The 19,253-nt window shown below is 50.1% G+C and overlaps 2 protein-coding genes across 3 annotated transcripts in view; one reads left to right on the top strand and one right to left on the bottom strand.

The window, feature by feature from the left end:
• PEPD (peptidase D) overlaps nt 1-5,482 on the top strand; it is a 110,043-nt gene extending 104,561 nt beyond the window's left edge. For both annotated transcript variants that reach the window (XM_057712067.1, XM_057712066.1), the window contains 3 exons: nt 969-1,153; nt 4,336-4,527; nt 4,984-5,482. In XM_057712067.1, coding sequence (XP_057568050.1) covers nt 969-1,153; nt 4,336-4,527; nt 4,984-5,121 — 515 coding nt within the window. In that variant the 3' untranslated portion in view covers nt 5,122-5,482. The remainder of the gene's footprint in view (nt 1-968; nt 1,154-4,335; nt 4,528-4,983) is intronic.
• A 5,668-nt stretch (nt 5,483-11,150) lies between these two features.
• On the bottom strand, nt 11,151-18,482 carry CEBPG (CCAAT enhancer binding protein gamma). Its single transcript, XM_057712226.1, is given in 3 exon segments — nt 11,151-11,980; nt 16,394-16,409; nt 17,939-18,482. Coding segments are annotated over 3 exon segments (1,032 nt in total). The 5' UTR covers nt 18,409-18,482; the 3' UTR covers nt 11,151-11,434.
• Nucleotides 18,483-19,253: the final 771 nt, after the last annotated feature.

The raw sequence follows: 19,253 nt of genomic DNA, 5'->3' as shown, positions 1-19,253 counted from the left end.
GGCCGCTGGCCTCGGCCGGCACGCGGCCTGCCCCCGGCTCCACCCTCGCAGGGCGGGGCAGGGAGCACTGCCAGCCTGCGGCCTCGTCTGGTGCCAGGCTGAGCACCCAGTGCCCTCGAGTGAGACCGAAGGTGGGGACTCCATGGAGCCCTGTGGGCAAGGTGGCTGTGCCCCGTGACGGCTGAGGCTCTGTGAGGCGGCTCCCTGAGAACCCTGGGCTCCAGCCCCCAAGGGGCTCCCTGGGGGTCGGGCTGGGCTGAGCCCCTGAGCTCCCCACAGCCTGCATTCCTCAAAACTCGGTGTCTGGGGACACTCTCCATGGCGACCTTTGCCCCAGAAAATGTGAGGCGAAGATGAGTTTGGTTCGCAGCCCGGGGCTTGGACATCTGGGCTGCTGTAGACATGGGCACCTGGCGTGTGTAGCAGACAGGGCTGCAGACCCCTGCCAGTTTGCCCGGGCACAGGGGAGGCAGTGCCAGCTGCAGCTTCACGCCAGAAACCTTTGCTGCGCACAGCGGCTCCAGGGACGTTTCCGCCCCAGGCAGGGGTGCAGCATGCCCCCTCCCCCGGGCAGTGTTTGGGCCTGAGCCTCGGTCTGGGGCTCACTGAGGCCGCCCCACGTCCGCTGCTGGGGACATACGCTTTTCTCCTCCTGAGACCAAGGACCTTCCTGGGCTCCCCTGGCCCAGGCATGAACGTGACATGGGCTGGGCCGCTGTGGTGCCTGTGGGTGACAGGAGCTACCCCTGAGGCACAGTGGAGAGAGAGGAAGGGTCTCGAATCCGGAGCTGTGCCGGGAAAGCCCTGCACGGAGGGCCGCCCAGGCCGTGTCGCTCTTGCCCCTCACCTCCGGCCCTCCAGCCTCAGCCGGGGCGAGGGCTTCGTGTGTCCCCCAGAGCCTTGCCCTGGGAAGCCCTGGCCGGGTTGCCAGCCTCCGCAGCTCATTGCAGCCTCCTTGGGAGCCGCAGGTGTCTGGTGGCCTGACATGCACCGCCTGGCCGACCGCATCCACCTGGAGGAGCTGAGCCGCATCGGCATCCTGACCGGCAGCGTGGACGCCATGGTCCAGGCCCACCTGGGAGCCGTGTTTATGCCTCACGGGCTCGGCCACTTCATGGGCATCGATGTGCACGACGTGGGAGGCTACCCCGAGGTCAGTGTGGGCACGTCAGCCCCAGGGGCCTGCCTGTGAGCCGTAGCTGAGCTCAGCTCTCCTCGGGGTGGGGTGCGGCGTGGAGACGGCGGGGCTGTAGTGGGACAGGTGGGCTGAGGAGGAACAGGGTCCCGGCAAGGCCTGCTCGCCCTTCCTCTCCCTTCACCCATTGGTTGGCCCCGCCCAGGTCGCCGCCCTGATGCCCCTTGCGTCCTCATGCTAGTTCACCTCCCCTGGTGGCTGCCTCCACAGGACCTGGTGTGGGATGGGCGTGCTCTGCACGGAGCCTGGGCTGTGCACTGGGGGCAACACCTGCCCTGAAAAGTGGAAGACGGTCAGTGTGCGGTGCACAGGGTCCCCACGGGGCAGGGGGAGCCCCAAAGCTGGGTCTTAGTGACGAGGCTGGCACTGCACCTGGCGTGTCCTCCTGCCTCTGGCTTCATCCAGACAGGGTGAAGAGGCTCCACCAGCCAGTGGCTGGCCCCGGTCCCTCCCGAGCCCAGCGCCCCTCACAAGTCCTGCCCCCTCCCTGGTGCCACTTCTGCCCCCCAGGTCCCTGGGCCAGCACTCCCCGGTGGCCTCCTCGCCTGTAAGAGGCACCCTTGGCAGAGGAGGGAGGCTTGTGTTGGCATCTCCAGGCCAGGCTTTTCCCTCTGCCTTGTACTGACCGACCCTTGAAAGGACCACCCAGAGGGTGCTTGTGGCTTCAGGAGGCCCTGCCGGGCAGGTGGCTGCAGCCTCCCGGGCCGGGGGTGGGGGGGAGCCTGGCCCTGCCGTCCGGCCTGGTGCCTGCAGTGCAGGGGCCGGGTTATGCAATCGCTCCGCGCCCTGGGGCCCACCAGCCAGTTAGCCAAGACTAGGCTTGGCCTCCTGGCTGCAGGGTATTTTGAAAGCTCTAAGAACGATTTTTGGGGGGGAAAAAATTGCTCAAGAGAAGCATTATTATTCAATTATTTTTTCCTCAAGTGTAAACAGTTAAATTTGGAGAAACAAAATCAGTTTTAATTTCCTAATTTCTATCCATCACACTATGCACGGGGAGCCAAGCGCGGGGCCTTCCAGACATTGTTAACTGAGGTTCGTTATTCATTAGTCGCCAAAGCACTTTTTTTCCACCAGAGAAAATTGGCAGCAAACTGTTTTCATCTTTTCCAGTAAGCAGTCCTTTGTGCTCACAGAGTCTATTCTTCTGACAGATAAACATTGTGGAAAAAATATGGCTTTTCCTATAAAAGTCATTTGTTTTATTTCAGGCCTACAGACACATCTGGGTCTCCTCTGCCCGGAGCCCAGTAAAGTTGAGGCCCCGTCAAGCCCTAAGGCCAGGCGGAAGCCGGCACAAGCCTGGCATGGGTAGGGGCCCCCCACCCCCAACAAGGCTGAAGTTCCCGGGCCCGAGCGGCTGGGCGCTCGGCCTCTCCCCTTCTTGCGGTCTTCTCCCCGCTCAGTCCGGCCTCCATCCTTCTCCCAGCCCTGATCTGGCTGGCTGTCCTTGGTGGGTCACGGTCAGTGGGCTGGGGCAGGCATATCCTTCCATGCCCTCTGGGATCCCTCCCATTCTCACCTCCCCTCCAGTCTGAGCGGTGGTCCTGAAATCTTCTGGAGGGAAGGCTGTCTGTACAAGTTTGAGCAAACCCCCCACCCCCAGCACACAGCTCTGGGGCAGCCCGGCGTGGGCTCACAGCAACCAAGGAGGTCAGGGAAATGAGACCGCGTCAGGTCTCTGCCTCCGCCAGGCCCCTGGCTTTGACAACCCTGGAGTGGAGAGAAGGAGAGAGCAGGAAGAGAAGGGATGGGAGGGGCTGCCCAGGGGCAGGCACGGCTTCAGATGGCGGAAGACAGGCCCCCACCCCGCCCCACCCGCATGTCCCACCTGAGCACAGCGACTGTCATCCCAGACTGTGCCCTTCTTTGTCCCCTGCCCTCCAGGCACATAGTGTGTGGGGTCGGGTACCACACCAGACGGGCATCTGGGCCCACAGCTGACCCATCAGGAGTCACAGGGCCTTGGTGTCCCCTCATCACCTCCATCCCAGCCTGACTCACACCAGGTCAGGGTAGCTGTGCCCGCCCCCGTTTCTACGTGCCCCGCTGTCCCCGCCCTCATGGAATCACGCTCACAGCCCTCCCCGCTGTGCCCAGCCGTGGATGGAGGCTGAGCCAGCCCATTTCTGGTTACCTTACATGAACCACTAATTGAAGTCTGATGTTCTTGGCCCCCAAACAGTCAGAAATGACAGCTCCATCTCCAGCAGCTGGGCTTCCAGGGGAGAGCCGCGAGCGGGCAGGGAGCTCGGAGCCTGACCAGAAAGCTTGCTCGCAGCCCTCTCGCTCACAGGCCTCGGCCGAGGGCCGGATGGGTGCCTCCAGGCCCTGGGGAAGGCAGGGAGATCTGTGCAAGTGTCCTGGGTACCACCTGCCCTCACGGCCCCGTCGGCCACGCCCATGTGAGTGTCGGGGAGGGCCTGCCTCTGCAGGGCTGAGCACCCGTCCCTAGGGCTCAGCGGAGGCCCAGAGCACAGGCGTGATGCGGAGCCGCCCCGTGTGCTCCTCAGGGGCCACACCCCCAGGCTATGCACACGGGCCAGAGCTGGTACTGGTGGCCCGTCCCGCTGACGGCGCCTGTCCCTCCTCCTGGAAGGCCACACGGAAAACCTGGGACTTGGCTTGGGGGGGACCATGCCCAGCACTTCTGGGGCTGGTTTCCACTCGAGCTGCCCGGACGAAAAGAGGCAGCCTGGGAGGCCCCACAGCCTCCTTAAGGGTTTTTTTGGCTTCACCGGTTTGGCTCCTGCTGTTCCCTGGCGGGGAGAGGGCCTGGGTGGGCGAGCAGGGGTAGCTTGCCCTGCGTGCGTGCACGCGGGCGTCCACGGGCACCGTTCTCAGGGGTGACGGGCAGGGACGCGGGAGCTCTAGGGGAGCATGCAGAGCGGAGGGTTTTGTCTGAAGTGCCGTGGGCAGCACAGCAAGGCTGAGTCTGGGCTGGAGGCCCTCATGGTCACAGAGCCTCCTGCAGCCCCAGGGGGACCCATGGGGCTCGAGCCAGAACCCCCGTGTGGGTGCCTGCACAGGCAGGGGTGGGTGCCCTGTGCGCTCACCTGTTCCCACCTGCCCTCTGCGAGGCAGGGGCCCTGGGCTGGGGCTGCGCCCTCCTGGACGCCCCTCATTGTCCTGCCCCCCAGGGTGTGGACCGCATCGACGAGCCTGGCCTGCGGCGCCTGCGCACTGCTCGGCACCTGGAGGCGGGCATGGTGCTCACCGTGGAGCCCGGCATCTACTTCATTGACCACCTCCTGGACGAGGCTCTGGCTGACCCGGCCCGCGCCTGCTTCTTTAACCGTGAGGTCCTGCAGCGCTTCCGTGGTTTTGGCGGGGTGAGTGTTGATGGGCCCCGCGTCCTTGCTCCCAGACCGCGCCCCCCCCCCCAACTGCTGTGTGTCACCCCTTTGTCCTCCAGGACAGGAGGCACAGTCTTGACTTCCTCACTTGAGAGGGACCTGGTCTGCCCTTTCTCATGGTCTGTCACAGCCCTCAACACACGTGACACAGATTCCTACAAAACCCCACCCACTCCAGGGGCTCCCATCCACCCGGCAAGGGGCAAGGCCAGGGTGGGCAGGTGACACAAGCAGATGTCCCTTCCTCCCAGCAGCTGCCCACAGAGGTCTTGAGGCCTGCCCGCCCCCCGCCCCCTCCCGGGCAGTAGTGACCGCTCCTCAGAAAGGGCTCTTCCCACTTGGCAGGGGTCAGCCAGGAGCTGTCGGGCCTGACCCTCAAACTTAGCGTGTGAGGCCAGCTCAGAAATAACGTGTGTCCATCGGTCTGACCAGGTCCGGATCGAGGAGGACGTCGTGGTGACCGACAGTGGCATGGAGCTGCTGACCTGCGTGCCCCGCACGGTGGAGGAGGTGGAAGCGTGCATGGCAGGCTGTGACAAGGCCTTCGCTCCCTTCTCTGGCCCCAAGTAGAGCCACAGGCAACTCACTTCATGGAGGGCGGCCTGCTGATTGGCCCCCAGCGGTGCTCAGAAATCACACGCGGCATCAGAGTTTGATCACACCCAACGTGCTGTTTCCCGGGGAGAAGCGTTTGTATTAACCGTCTGTGGGATCACACCCTTAATCTGTTTTTACTTTGCTTGAATGACAGCGGCTTTTAAAGTGCTACTCCTCAGTTATCCCATTCTTTATTTTCAATAATCCCGTTCTTCACCGGCAACTAAATGTCTTGCCGTCATTTGTATTCTGCTCAGGAAGGGTGCATTTCTAGTGTTTTCTCTCAAAATCAATACACAGAATGGAATTTGCAATAAAAGATGTCCTAAAACGGACCTTTGTGTCCGGCTCCCCCTCTGTTCTTTACCCCTTTGCCGATGAGCGCTGCAGGGCTCGACCTGGAAACTCACCCTGCAGAGACCCCGGGGGTCTGGGCACGTAAGTGGGGCTGTCCTGCCTCTGCACACATGAAAAGGGGGACCACACGGTAAGGAGTGTTTTTGATACAGTTACTGCCTCAAAGCTGGATTTTCAGAGAGGGCAGAATTACGTAGCACTTAAGGTGCAGTCATTGAAAACGTGAGACTTGCAGACTCCTTGTCCTTGATTTCCTTTTCAAGTGGGACGTGCCAGCATCTGTTTGAGAGACACTGCTGCCTAAGGCAGCACCACGGCAGAGGTGCGCTTTCTCGCTCCTTCCACATTCCCCGAGTCCACATTTGTCTCCCCAAAGTGGAAGCCCGCTGGCCAAACTCCACTCTGAGGCAGTGGAGCCACGCAGGGCCAGCTGGGCCTGGTCCCTGCCAGTGGCAGAACACCTGGCCTTCCTCTGCCTGCCTAGCTCTCCCGCGGTCCGACAGAACCATCCCACCCCTGCAGCCAGCTTCTAGAATTCTGCACACCATTGCAGGGTTTTCTCTGCCCAGGGCTCTCATCCAGGAATTTGTGAGCCAAGGTGAAGGGCAGAGATGTTGACAGGGTGGGGAAACTCTGTAGCCCAAACAAGAGACTAAGTCACTGACGAGTAAATGTATTTCTTCCTGTGGCAGTAACACAGACGTGCTTGTGATGTGGCCACATTAAAATAAAGCAATATTAGTTTCAAATCACCACTTATCTTTTTTGCCTCTTAGATTTGTAACATGTTTTTTAAGGTTTCCTGCTGGTGTGCAGATATATTTGCCTAAGTTATTCGTGAATTGAGCATTTTGAGTACTGACTGTCTTCCTGAGGGTAAGGAGTTTGAGTTCACCAAATCATTCTCTCCCCAAGCTGTACCTGCGAGCCACATCCTAGTGCACAGGGTTTCAAGTTCCCCCACCCCTAGGATAAAACCAGTTAAAGTTAGGTTGGAACCCTGGGCAGTTCAGTTCTGTTAACGAAAAAACACACACATCTTTCTCCTTCCTCTCCTTCAGATGTTTTATACCAAAGTTGCCCATTGCACATAAATGTTTGCTCTATCACACAAGTCAGTAAGAAAGAACAAGGAGAAATCTCAGCAACTAAATGCGCTTTGTCCAAGAGGGACACTGGGGACAGAAATGGCTGCTTGGGCCCAGGTGGGCAAGTCAAAAAGCATCCTTTGCAGGTGTGGGTCTCGGGACTGCAGTAGCCACCTGTTCTGCCCCATGTTCCAGCGAATGGTCTAATTCCTAAGTGTCCGACTTCTGCAGATATCTGTACAGCTTCAAAAACATATTAGCGACCCTTCCAGAAAGCAGTACAGTGCCAAAACCTTTCCAAAACCCAGGAAAGGTCTAGGTATTCATTCAAGAAAAAAGCATCTCCTATGTGCCAACGTGGCATAAAAACATGACCCCTGCTCTCAGAGCCCGGAGTCCCCCGAGAGAGGATTCCCTTAAGCAAACATGCACAAATAGATCGTCTCAAACGTTAGAAAGAGCCAAGAAGGAAAGTAGCAGGATTGACCGTGTCTAGAAAGCCACGAGGCTAAGACAGTAAGGGAGGAAAGTGAAAAGCAAGAGGAGATGAAGCATTCCAGACATAAGGAGCTGTCCTAAGGCAGCTGGACCTGGGGTAAAACGTGCTGAGAAAAGCCCTGCAGCCAAAGCAAAGTGATGTGGGAGTGGAGGGGAATGAAGGTAGAGCAAACACAGCCACATCCCAGGGAGACTGGGTCTCACCTGGAGTGCACTGGGGAACCAAAAAGGTTCCGGAGAGCATGCAATGGTCCAGGGAGACAGAAGCCAGGCAAGAGAGGGTGATGGCTCTGCGGAAGGTGGGGTAGGGGAGATGAAGCAGACATCATGAGATTCATTTAGGAGGCAGGACTGAAAGGTGGAGATGTACAAAGGCCTCTGGCTCCAACAGCTGCTTCAGAGGAAGCAAGACTTGGGTAACTGGGCTGCAGTAAAGTGTGATGTGTGACAGCCTCAAGCCCTGTTCTCTGGACACCCCTGCACAACCTTCAGGTCTAGAGCCCTGGGAGGAGTGGGGATGTTGCAGTAAAAGGATATTCAGGGTTGCTGTTCTCCTCTGAGTACATGTAAAATGCACGTGAACTCTTCAGATACTCACAGGCAGCCAGAGCTGTAGGTCTGAAGCGCTTTTATTGCGGAAGAGCTGGCACCCTCACAATCATCTCAATATAAAATTCCCTGACGAGTTATTGGATTCAAAATTACAGCTAATTCATAAAAATGAAATGGGACACATTACCCACAGAAATAACTACTGTACTACAATTTTCATTAAGATGCAATAAGTAGAAATTATTTCCCCACATGAAAGTAACTGAAGGATCACAGAAGACAAGTATCTAAATGGCACCTTCCCTTGAAACACTTGGACTCCCATTTATGAGGTCATTTCTACAGACACTCTACGGCATTGTGTAAAAGAAGACGACACACATACTACAAACTGTACTGTTAGGGGAAAGGCCTTCCTCTGACATCCCGTCGACCTCAAAGCCTCAGAACTCATTTCCTACCGCTCCAGGTGGAGACTGCCCTCTGAGACATTAAGTGTCTAAGCAGGAGGCAAGTTACTGCTTCCTCTACTCTGGTATACATTTTTACATTAGAGTAGGTGACAGAATGTTACTGAGAAGGCACTGTAAATTCAGACTATGTTCCTATCACTAAGGAAGTCTAATTGGGACAAAAGTGCCTCTGCTTGCCCCCACGCCTGCCTCCCCCCTGCCCCGGGCTGGCAACAGAAAGGCAGCAGGGCATCTGGCTGCCCCTCAGAGCTGGTTCATCTCTGGACTACATCCTTGGTATCTACCATAAAGAAACTCACAATGAAATAGTCATTATTCCAAATTTTTTTTTATTTCATTGAGATTTTTTTTTAATTCATTGAAAGAAATAAAATTATATTTAAAAAAATAGAATAATCTCACAAACTGAGGAAAGCCAGGAACAAAAAGAACAAGTTAAGTACTTTTTCCTGAGAGGCAGATCTAACAGCTATAGGATGGACTTCCTTCCTAGCTTTTGTCAAACAAAAAATTTTTTCCTATTTCTAAGGCATCAAAAACACTCTGAGTGCTTTAACTGGGTTGTTCAGGTACAATGTTTCAAGTCCTCTAATGGGGATTAAGAAACATCAAAAGCTGCTATGATCTCCTTTGTTGTAACACCAAACATTAAATTGTACATACTTCTACTTCTTTATGTAGATTTGAGAATTTCACACTCGTGACATGAATTTCAAAATTCTTGTCATATTTTATTAAAATCTTACTACTTCTTGGTAAGAATGTCCAAAGTATCTGAGCTCATATCCCAGTAACTAAAAGGAGCCAGGCAGCAGGAAGGACTGTTGGATCGCACCACCTGCAGCCAAGACGGGTCAGAAAACACCCATCCCGGAACACTCAGATGCAGCTAGAAATTTATACTAAAGCCTAATTCCTAAACCACTAGACCTGCCAGCAAAGGCAGATCATATCCTAATGGTTCATATGTAACCTACAGAACAAAAGTTACAGAAGTCATTTACAATTGACTCTAAACTTATCCAAAGCTCTAAACTTACCCATTCCCCATACTTGGTTTCCCTCCATTTTATACTGAGAAATCTATCAAACTAAAAACTTTCACTCCCAAACACTTCAATAAGATAGTCAAGACAATGGTTAACATTTTTGTTCTATGCATGACTGCTTGTGCTAGTTTTAATTTGCATAGGTAAAAGGAAATCTTGAATTTTTCCAAAAGTTACAATCTTATTTTCTTATTTGAAATAATTGAGTACATACCTGATGATTTCCCTAAAGCTTCTTTTCCAAAATAGTTAAGTCAATTCATATAATTGGTAACAATAAATTCCATGAGGACATCCATTTCTGAAAGATACTGTTTAGTAAATAAGAGATTAAAATGTCTGTAGCACCTCTTACAAGTGCTTAAAAGATTCAAGTGACCTAACTGCATCTCCAGTGAGGTGCTATTATTCAGCAGGATTCTGTGGGTATCTCCTAGTTAGTTTTTTAAAACATCTATCAACCTACAAGTAGATCCATAATCCAACCACAGTAAACCGATGTTGGACCCTAATAGAAACCCTATCCTCTCTCCTGGCTCTATAGGGAGTTAACCCTCCTGGTACAGTGGCTCTCATAGAACAATACTGGGCTCTTGTCACATGCAGAAGGGACTCTTGGCCTTTAATAATGGCTTTGCTGAGTTGCACGGCACTGTGATGTCTTCTCCCACCCAGAAGGGCAGATAGCACTCTTCCACCAACCCAAGGTGCAACTTGAGTTATATCCTGGTTACACTGTCCCAGGTCCTAGTATGAAACAACAGTATAGTCCAAAATGACCACATTCAAATAAGATACCTGGTAACTTTTTAATCAGATGTGACTCAGTCTCTTGTCACCAGTCTAGGTCACCCAAAAACAAGACCAAAAAAAGAGAAAAACACAAATTTGAGCTAGACTTGTGCTTTAAAAAAAAAAAGTCAACAAGGACAACCAAAACTACCAACACTGATATAAGCCAGACCCTCAAGATTCCCATCTTCAGTGACTGCCACTTTTTTTAGTCTCAACAAAAATGTCAATATCCTGAGTTTTATCAGTATTTTCTTGCTAAAATAATTTATGGGACATACATGCATACAAATGAATAAAAAGTGGTACAAAAGTCTGGAAGAACAGCCCACTAACTATGTCACAAAAACAATATAAAACGATGTGTTTAAGTGAAATAAATTAAAGGTTAAACCTTATACTTTCAAGTTTTCTTAGACTATTATTTTGGGAAATGGCATGGAGTTGATGTATTTTTTTAATAATCAGTTGTTTAAGATCAAATACCAAGTGATCCTTCAGAAGAAATTTTTGCTTTTAAAAACCACGGCCCCATTGCACTGTATTTGAACACAGGAGAAACTACCTGCTGAAATTAATATTCAAAATCCTAATCAGTAACTTGGGTGGTCATAAACTGTTTAGACATTTTGTTTACTACCCTGGCTGTCCAAATGGTATCATTAAAAAAAAAAAAAAACTTACCTTACTAGCATCCGCAGAAACTAAAATTTGGGTACATAAGTTTCTCTTAACCACTGTTTTTTTTTTTTAATTTTAACAAAATAATGCCAATCCAATAAGCCAAAGGTATCCCAAATGCTTTTGCTTTTACTTTTAAGAAACCTATTTGTTTCCTAAATGTTATTTATATTTTTAAGCCAACCGGTTGCCTACTGCCCTTAAAATGCAATGGGGTTTCTTTATTTAACCTGACATCACTATTTAAAAACTTGTACTTGCTGGGGAAAATAGTACTAATTATGCTAAAACAAAGTTCATGCTATACATAAAATCACTCCAAATTATAGTATTTGGTTTCTATAGCCCTAAGCATATTTAATACATAATTTAGAAAAAGTCACAAATAGATGAACAGAGACGGCTTTCAACTTTCTTTCATCCAATTAACCACATCCATCAAAACCGAGACCTTCTGCATGACGTGCCAGTTCCCCATCGCTTTTGTCAACCTAAAAAAGAAACATTTCTTGGGAAGTCAGGATTTATTAAGAACATCAAGGTCTAGGGCATTTTTTTTACCATATACCTTCAAAAATGTCTTTTATCCCCACCTAAATCCTTATCAGTTAAAACCAGATATTCAAATTACATGGCTAACATTTTTAGCTCGTCAACTCTTCAGTGCTGATCCTAGAAAACAACCTTCAGTGGATCTCTGAATAATGGAGGTTCAGCGGCTGCTGCGGTGGTGTACGTACGTAGTCACCCCTTTAATGTTCAAGCCACAAGCTGTGACATTTGGAAGAGGTGAGGTCTACTGTCCTGCATTATCAGAATTTGTTGTATTTTCAGTGCTATTGGATTGCACGTTATCTGCGAGGTTGTGTGCATGCTCAAGAAACAAATCTTTCAGTACACTTAATTCCTTAGTCAGCAGTTTAATTTTTGCTTCCAACCGTTCATTCTCCTCCTTGAGCTGATTCACCCTCTGCAGTGTATCCTGCGCTTTCTGCTTGCTTTTCAGCCGGCTCTTTTTCACAGCCATGTTGTTCCTCTCTCTGCGCTGACGGTACTCATCACTGCTGCGATCCATGGGCGAGCTCTTCTTGCTCTGCTTGCTTGGAGCCACAGCTTTGCCTCCGCCCCCGGGGCCGGCGGGCACCAGCTGAGGAACCTGCTGTAAGCCGCTGGCATGAGCCTGAGGATGGATGACACTTATTCCGTTCACGCCCGGGGTACTGTTCTGCTGCGATACCTTGCTCATTTGGGCACGCTCCCTCGTCAACACAGAACAAGCAGAAACGGGGACAAGGTGATCAATGGTTTCCACGCTAAACTGCCAAGAAATCTCTACATGTACCTAGTTAAAAACAAAAAATACATTGCATTAAAATATTTGATATGACAAGATCAAATGAGATTAAACTTGCATGTACCTGACAGCAGGTTACTATTAATTGATTAATGCTGAGAAAAGTCTATGACAACTGCCAACTGTTCCAATGTTTCAGAAGTCTAAGTCATGTAATTTAGAGGTAAGTCAACACAGATGCACCATATGGCCAAATTCAACCCACCTTTAATCCCTGAGGGTACTGCCCATCTGTGACTGTCATCAAAAATGGGAGGAAAAACAACAGAATACCACTAATTAGGTAGAACACATGAACTAAAAGCACTGGGCAATCTGCAAGAGAGAAATGTGAGATGTTTGGTTTAAACACAGGAAATATGAGTTCAATTATGATAGGATATCCCCCCCGCAATAAAAGGGGGGAAAAGTTTCAATTGTTGGTTCAAGTCAAAATAGAAGGCGGGAGCAGAGCGCCCAGCCCAGGCTCCAGTGCTCACCAGGAATACTGCACTACAACCTCTGCATGGTCCTCGCTCTAACAGGCAGAGGCTGAGTCATCAAGGACTGGACTTTTCTCCCAGAGCACACGTATCGCTTTACGGGATATTCTGAAAAGGTGTTTTCTGCTTGTTTTTATTTTTAAATGGCCTCAAATGATAGCAGTTTACAGAGATTTTTTGTTAGTTTCTTGGATTACAGATTTAGCAGCTCTGAGATACCCAATTTGCTTCCCCATCCCATCATGCTTCTAATAGTGTTTTTTAAATTCTCAACATAATTAGTAAACACATTTAAACACAGTCAACCTGAAACCACAAGGAAAGAAACAAAAGTCATGATGATGCATCCAAGAAGGTGCAAGCACTGGGACTCAGGCTGGACCAAGAGCTGGAGCAGCTGCAGCGCCTGCACCCACCAGACGTTTCTCAAGGGGCACAGGGGAAATGCCAGTTCTGAAGTACTGCTGCGGTGCTGCCCACAGAAATGAAGTTACAGTTTCAGAAACCAGTCATATGTGGATTACTATGAATTCAACCAAGTCCCTGCAACTACCTCGAGATGTGTCAAAAGCAGACCTATCCTATCATCACGAGGCCACTTCAAGACAAACTGACTTAAGCTGAGTGAACCATTTCCACCAAGAAGTCACAGCCCTCTTGGAAACCGAGAAAGCAGTATTAGGAACATAAAACTATCCCATTCTCTTTCCACAAAACTGCTAAAACTGCATCAGTGGAAAAAACCTGCAGCCAGAATTATGAACTGCCTCAAATGAGTACACCTCACAGTTCTTAAAAAAAGATCAGTTAGTAAACACCAGTAGCCTCACCCAAACCTTTAGCCAGGCATTTCTGTATAAACACTGTTTATCGGTCTGCTTTTTAAAAATCTATGCTTTTAAAAAGGCCATCTATCATTACTTTCCATTGTTTTTCAAGCCACACAGGCGGCCCTGAGCTAGCAGGTCATCTGTACTCACTTCAGTACTAAGGAAACACTGAAAGCTTCCTTCCAAGCGATGATGGATATCTACTCCAAGTAGATCTTCAGTAATGAATATTTCACAATTTCCCTTGATAATTTATCATGTTGTCTATCTTTTCTTCCAGTTAAAAAGTGGCAGTTCAGTATAACTGGAGCCACACTTACCACTGATATTGTTAGTGGCCATCTCCACTATTGCTTATCTAATTTGGTATAAAGTGAAAAGTACTCAACTTTTAAGAATGTTTGATTTTAACACCTCTCCTGGGACTGTCTCAACAATCATGATTACGCCCATCTCAGTCATCTTCTTTTTTATCTATTAGATACCAATTAGGTTTTTGTCTTTAAAACTAATCTCTAAAAAACTCAGAGATAACAAAGATCCAAAGAAGTGCAGACCAGGAACCAACTCTCGTCTTGGCTCTGACTTGCCCCGTTTTGCTCTGGACATACCCCTTCCCTCTGTGAGCCTCGATTTCCTCATCTGCAAATGAGGGACGGAAAAATGGTAAAATGCCTTCTGACTTTGGCAACATACCACGAACTTCAGTCACCAAAAACTCTCACTACAGGCTCCAAATTTAGTGAAGCTCATGCCTATTTTTGTTCTCAAAGATAATGGAACAGGGAACTCAGTCTGACTCATCTTGCGAACGTACTAGGCTAAACACAGTAGGCAAGGTTTTGAAAATGAGTCCTTTGGCTTGTAAAACAAATAGTAATGATCAAATCGGTAAAAATGTAAGAAAAGGAAACTTGGAGATAATAAAAAGAACTCCATTTTTTTTTTAAAGTTCTCCAACCAAAGACAAGCCAGGAAACTAGCTCTTAAAATGAAGGGTTATCCACTGAAGAAAGGGGGTCAAAGAGTTAAGTGGTCTAAGACTTAACTCCAAACATATTACCAACTTTGTTTTTTACACTGAGCAAAACAGCTGCCCATAAAAGTTATATATTTTACACTTTATACTGTTATCTCTGTGTTTTTGTTTCTTCCACAAACATTTATTGAGCACCTACAATGGACAAAAAGAAAATAAGTTTATTTCAAATCTGGATATTCAACCCTAAATGACAGTCTGGTTCCTACGTGGACAAACACTATTCCAAAGTTCAGTCTACAGGAAGCAGGGCGGCACCTTGTTTCCTTGCTGTGAATCATTCAAGCAGGAAGCAGGAGAAAAACTGAAAAGCAGTAGTTCTCAAAGCGTGGTCCCTGAACCTGCAGCATCAGCATCACCTTGTTAGAAATGCACATTCTCGGGCTGCTCCAGACCTAGGAATCAGGAGCTCTAGGAATAGGGCTGAGCAACCTTGTCTTATCGTAACGGGTCCTCCAAGGGATTCTGATGACACTGAAGTTTGAGACCACTGCTACAAATCAACCACAGACCTTAAGAAAGATGGACTGAGTGGGTAACATTTTTTTAAAATTCAAATTTCTTAATTCGAGTAATGTTTATTCAAATCAGTGACACAATGAAAACTCAAAACATTAGAATGAGTAAAAAAATCAAAAATTTCTCAAGTTTCACTTGGGAAAATAAACCTCTCAAGGATTTCCCTAACCCTCTTGTCATTTTCTTTACATATGTACAACTAGATATTCCTCCCCTGCCCGCCCCCCAAAAATTTTTAACTTTAATTTTCTCAATGAAGCTCCACACTCCAAAATATTCGAACGTTTGTCCCTTGTTCCAAATCTGTTTAAATCACTGGTATCTAACAATTTTACCCCCCCCCCCCGCCCCCAAACACCTCACCTCCACCATCCCGCTCCATCCCAATGCCATAAAATGACCTCAGCTGACATCATCTCTCAGGGGCACAGCCTCCTCTGCTCTAGCAGTGTTCCCTCCAACCACTGTCTCCCCAGCAATCTAACACTCAAAGCTGAGTGTATCACACCCTCTCACTGAAAATTCTTCTGTGGTTCCAGTGTACAGATCAAATCCAAGGTGTTAACCCACTCTCCAGCGCCTGCTCCCTTTCACATCACACCTCAACAATATTGAACCACTATCAGTCCCCTAAATGGTCTGCACTTTATCTTTTCTCTGTGTTTCTGTCCAATTTGTTCCCCCAGTTTCTCTGTCAACGCCAGCTCCATAGTGTGCCTCCCTGTAGACTAAGCTAGAAACAGGACTCTTTATCACCACATGCCCAGCATCTAGTGGCGATGCTCAGGAAATATTTGTTGAATACAGCCTCAAAAAGCTAAGAGAAAACATTTTTATAAATGTCTTGCATAAAAATGAGATTCTCTAACATTACAATCTCTTAAAACAACCATCATAACTAAATCAAGAGTGTTCCTAAGCTATTATGGTCTTAACCACCTAAAGTTCTTGGTCTTTCTTAAAGGTATACAGGAAAATAAAAACATCTGCTACTTCCAGCCCCCAGACTATACAATGAACGTCATTCTTGTCTGGTCTTTGCTTCATTTCAGTTGAGAACCCTTATTTTCCACTTTGCCCAGTTACGTCTTCCATAACCTCAAGTTCTTAGCCATGTGTTGCCAGGGAATGACAACTCTGTACAAGTGAAGTGAAGATAAGCAGTCAAAGTTAACAAAACACCCAGATGAGCAGGATCGACTTATCTGTCACTGCTGGCTTCGTGAGCCAAAACAGGGGTCCACGGAGGAGTGTACATCCCTTCAGGGAGTACATAAGTGGTGCTCTGGAGTATGAGAAGGAAATAAATGTTCTTTTGTCTTTTTTTAATGTCATCTTTTTACTCTACTTCTGGTGTCATTTACGACACACACACCATGTTTATAAATACCCATCTATTAGGGAGTCACGCTCAATTATCTTCTCTTTTTTTAAACTGATAGGTCTGGAGAGCCAAAAAGGCAGGAGACCAATGTACCTACCAGTGTAAGAACCTATGGAAGCACCCGCCTTCCTAGAATACACAATAAACCTGGAATTGTGGCTGCCTGCGTTTACCATTTCTGTGATCAGGTGAGGCAATCTTAGGCCATAAGCCCAAATTCAGCCCCAGGAGGTCCTATTTGTCTTTATCTAGGACTCACCAGGTGCTGCTCAAATCCCTAGGGATGAAACCACTTGTCCAAGATCTGACAATCATGCTGACAGTCATGATACGATCTTGAAAATTTAGCGGATATTCTGGGGGGGGCGAAAAATGAAGTTTTGCTTCCACCTATGTTTTTCCGGCAGATATTAAAATGACTGAACCCGCCAAGTGTGCCCACCAAAGCAGGACTCGAGAAACTGAAAAATTCTTCAGCTCACTAGCATCCTGTAGCTCATTTAGCCTTGTTTACACTAACTTTTTCCAAAACAGTGAATCAACTTTAAGAATAGCCTACCCCAAATACTACTCAAGTAGTAACAGCTGACCAGATTTTATCTTTTAACTATCAAGGGCTTTTAGATGCAGAATTCCTTACTAAAGCAAGCCTTCACACTATTTTATTTCAAAAGTTTGAGTGTCCCACATGTTATCTGAATTAAAGGACAACCTCTTCAAATAAGAATTCAACCGAGTGAGTGTACACTGGGAGAGAGAACTACCAATTTTTGTGCAACCTACCGATGTTAAAAACCTTTCTGAAACGGACACATTTTAAGAGGCCAGGTGACAGCACAAACCTCAGACCAGAGCAAAGCCAAGCAATGAAACCTTCTGAAGAATAAAAACACACAAGCTTATCTGGAAGAACAGATCCCCCTTCCCCCCAAACATGCACTTCCATCCACTCCATCTAGACACCTCTGCTGGCAATTTTCCCGTGTTCCCTGCATGCAATGCTAAGGAAGCGCTGCATTTCTTGCCCTCCTCTGTTCTAGCCAACGCGTGGCTGCTGCACGTTCATCCAGTCTCTGCTCAACAGTCTACCGCAGGATATTCCAAGCACAGCTCCATAAGGAAACACAATATTACTTGTGCAAAGTCATGTACTTAAAAATCAACTGCCTTCCCTGACTCCTCCTCTACTAACTTCTGCACAGGAGTCTCGATTACCCGGCACCGAGCAGTTTTGGAGGCACAGGAAATATCCCAAGTGGCCCTGAAGTAAGATACGGTCCACCTTCTGCTATTCTGGGAACACCCTTCATCCCCAGGGGCCAGTACGAGCCTGGCCGCTCACACTGCACACCGCACAGAGCGCCGGGTTCTGGAGGGGGCACAGCCGGGCTCGCACCCCGTCCCGGGCCGGCAGCAGGGGCGCCGGGAGAGCGCGGGGGTCGGCGGGTGGCGCCGCGGCGCTGGGCCGGGGCCAGGGATGAGATCAGCGGCCCCGCCGGGTGTTGCCGGCAGGTTGCATCAGACGCCGCGCGGGGCCGCCGCCCGCGCCGCGGGCCGCGCGGGCCCTTTCCGGCAAGCCGGCCGCCGAGGGCCGGGCCGGGTCTCCCTGGGCCGGGGCCGCGCCCACGCGAGCGGCCGGCGGCGCCGCGGCCTCCTCCTCCTCCTCCCTCGGCCCGCCGGCGGCCTCCTTACCTGCGCCTTCAGCCCGCCCGCCCCCAAGCGGCCTCCACTCCGAGCGGCCTCGCGAGGCGCGGCCCGACCCGACCCAGGCCTCGCAGCCCGCGAGTCAGCGAGGAGGAGCGACGGTTACGAAACCAGCAGCCTCCGCCCGTTCCGCCGCCGCCGCCGCCACCGGCTTTCCCTCCTCGCGGGGGGGCTGCGCGCGAGGCCGCCGCCGCCACGACCAATGGAAGCGCCGGCTTGTGGGGGACGCGCCCTCCCCCCCGCGACGGACAGCGCCGCCAGCCAGTCGCGGGCGGCCTGGCCGCTGGAGGCGGGCACGTGGCGGGGGCGTGGCCCACGGCGCGGAGGCAGGGGCGGGGGCGGTGGGAGCGTCCGCCAGGGGTTCCCCAGCCGAGCGCGCCTGGCGGCACCCCGGCCGATAGGCGACCGGCTGGGAGGAAGATTCTGTGAGTGTCGGAGGCGTTGGAGAAGCGTAGCATCTTGAAGGCAGCACCTGTCTTTGGAAAACACAATTACTCGAGGTGATGTTTTGAATCATCGGTTTCTGTTTTGGTTTCACCACGTCCTCGGGGAGCCCCGCCTCGGCGTCGCTCCCGGGGACCGTTTCCCGGAAAGGCCCACCTGACTCGCCTCCCGGGACGCGGGGCGCCCGACGGACGCCTCACCGCTGACGGCCCGCGCCCCGCGGAGGGGACCTGGGGAGACGTCCTGGACCTCGCGGCAGCGAAGGCAGCTGCAAACTTGTTGAAAGACGAAGGGAGCAGAATTTTCCCAACGTAGGATTAGTGTTCATGTCGCATCGGTGCAGACTGTGGTTACGGGGACATGAGTCTTATCTCCACGATCGATTCCCTTGTGCTGGCTTCCAGGTGAACAGATTGAGAGACGTGATCTCAAAAAAGGGGATGGCAGTCCATCCGTATGTATCTTAAGACGATTCACGGGAGGATCTGAAAGCGTGTTACCACCAGGAAGCAGCGCGCTGGGTGGAGGCAGATAGGTTTGATTGCTTCCTCTTTAGCAATTCTTATTGTCCAAACACTGGAGTCTTTGAAAGAGGAAACGTTTCTTCATCACCGAGGCCATGGCCCCACCTCTCCGCGTAAGGCTGTTTCGAGGAATCAGTAAAGAGGTGATAAAACATTTGCAAAAAAATAAAAAATAAAAATATAAAAATTAAAAGGGTTGCAGCTAAGAGTGAACACTGATAACCGCAGAAGCACGCTTGGTAGAATGACACAATATCCTCAAAACCTGTATGTTTCTTTCACTTTGGCCCTTAGTGTTCGGAAACTTCTTTGATCAAGATTTTAGCACTATGAAA

The sequence above is a fragment of the Hippopotamus amphibius genome, chromosome 16, assembly GCF_030028045.1.
Source record: "Hippopotamus amphibius kiboko isolate mHipAmp2 chromosome 16, mHipAmp2.hap2, whole genome shotgun sequence".
Lineage (NCBI taxonomy): Eukaryota > Metazoa > Chordata > Mammalia > Artiodactyla > Hippopotamidae > Hippopotamus > Hippopotamus amphibius.
This window is presented reverse-complemented; position numbering and strand designations above follow the sequence as displayed.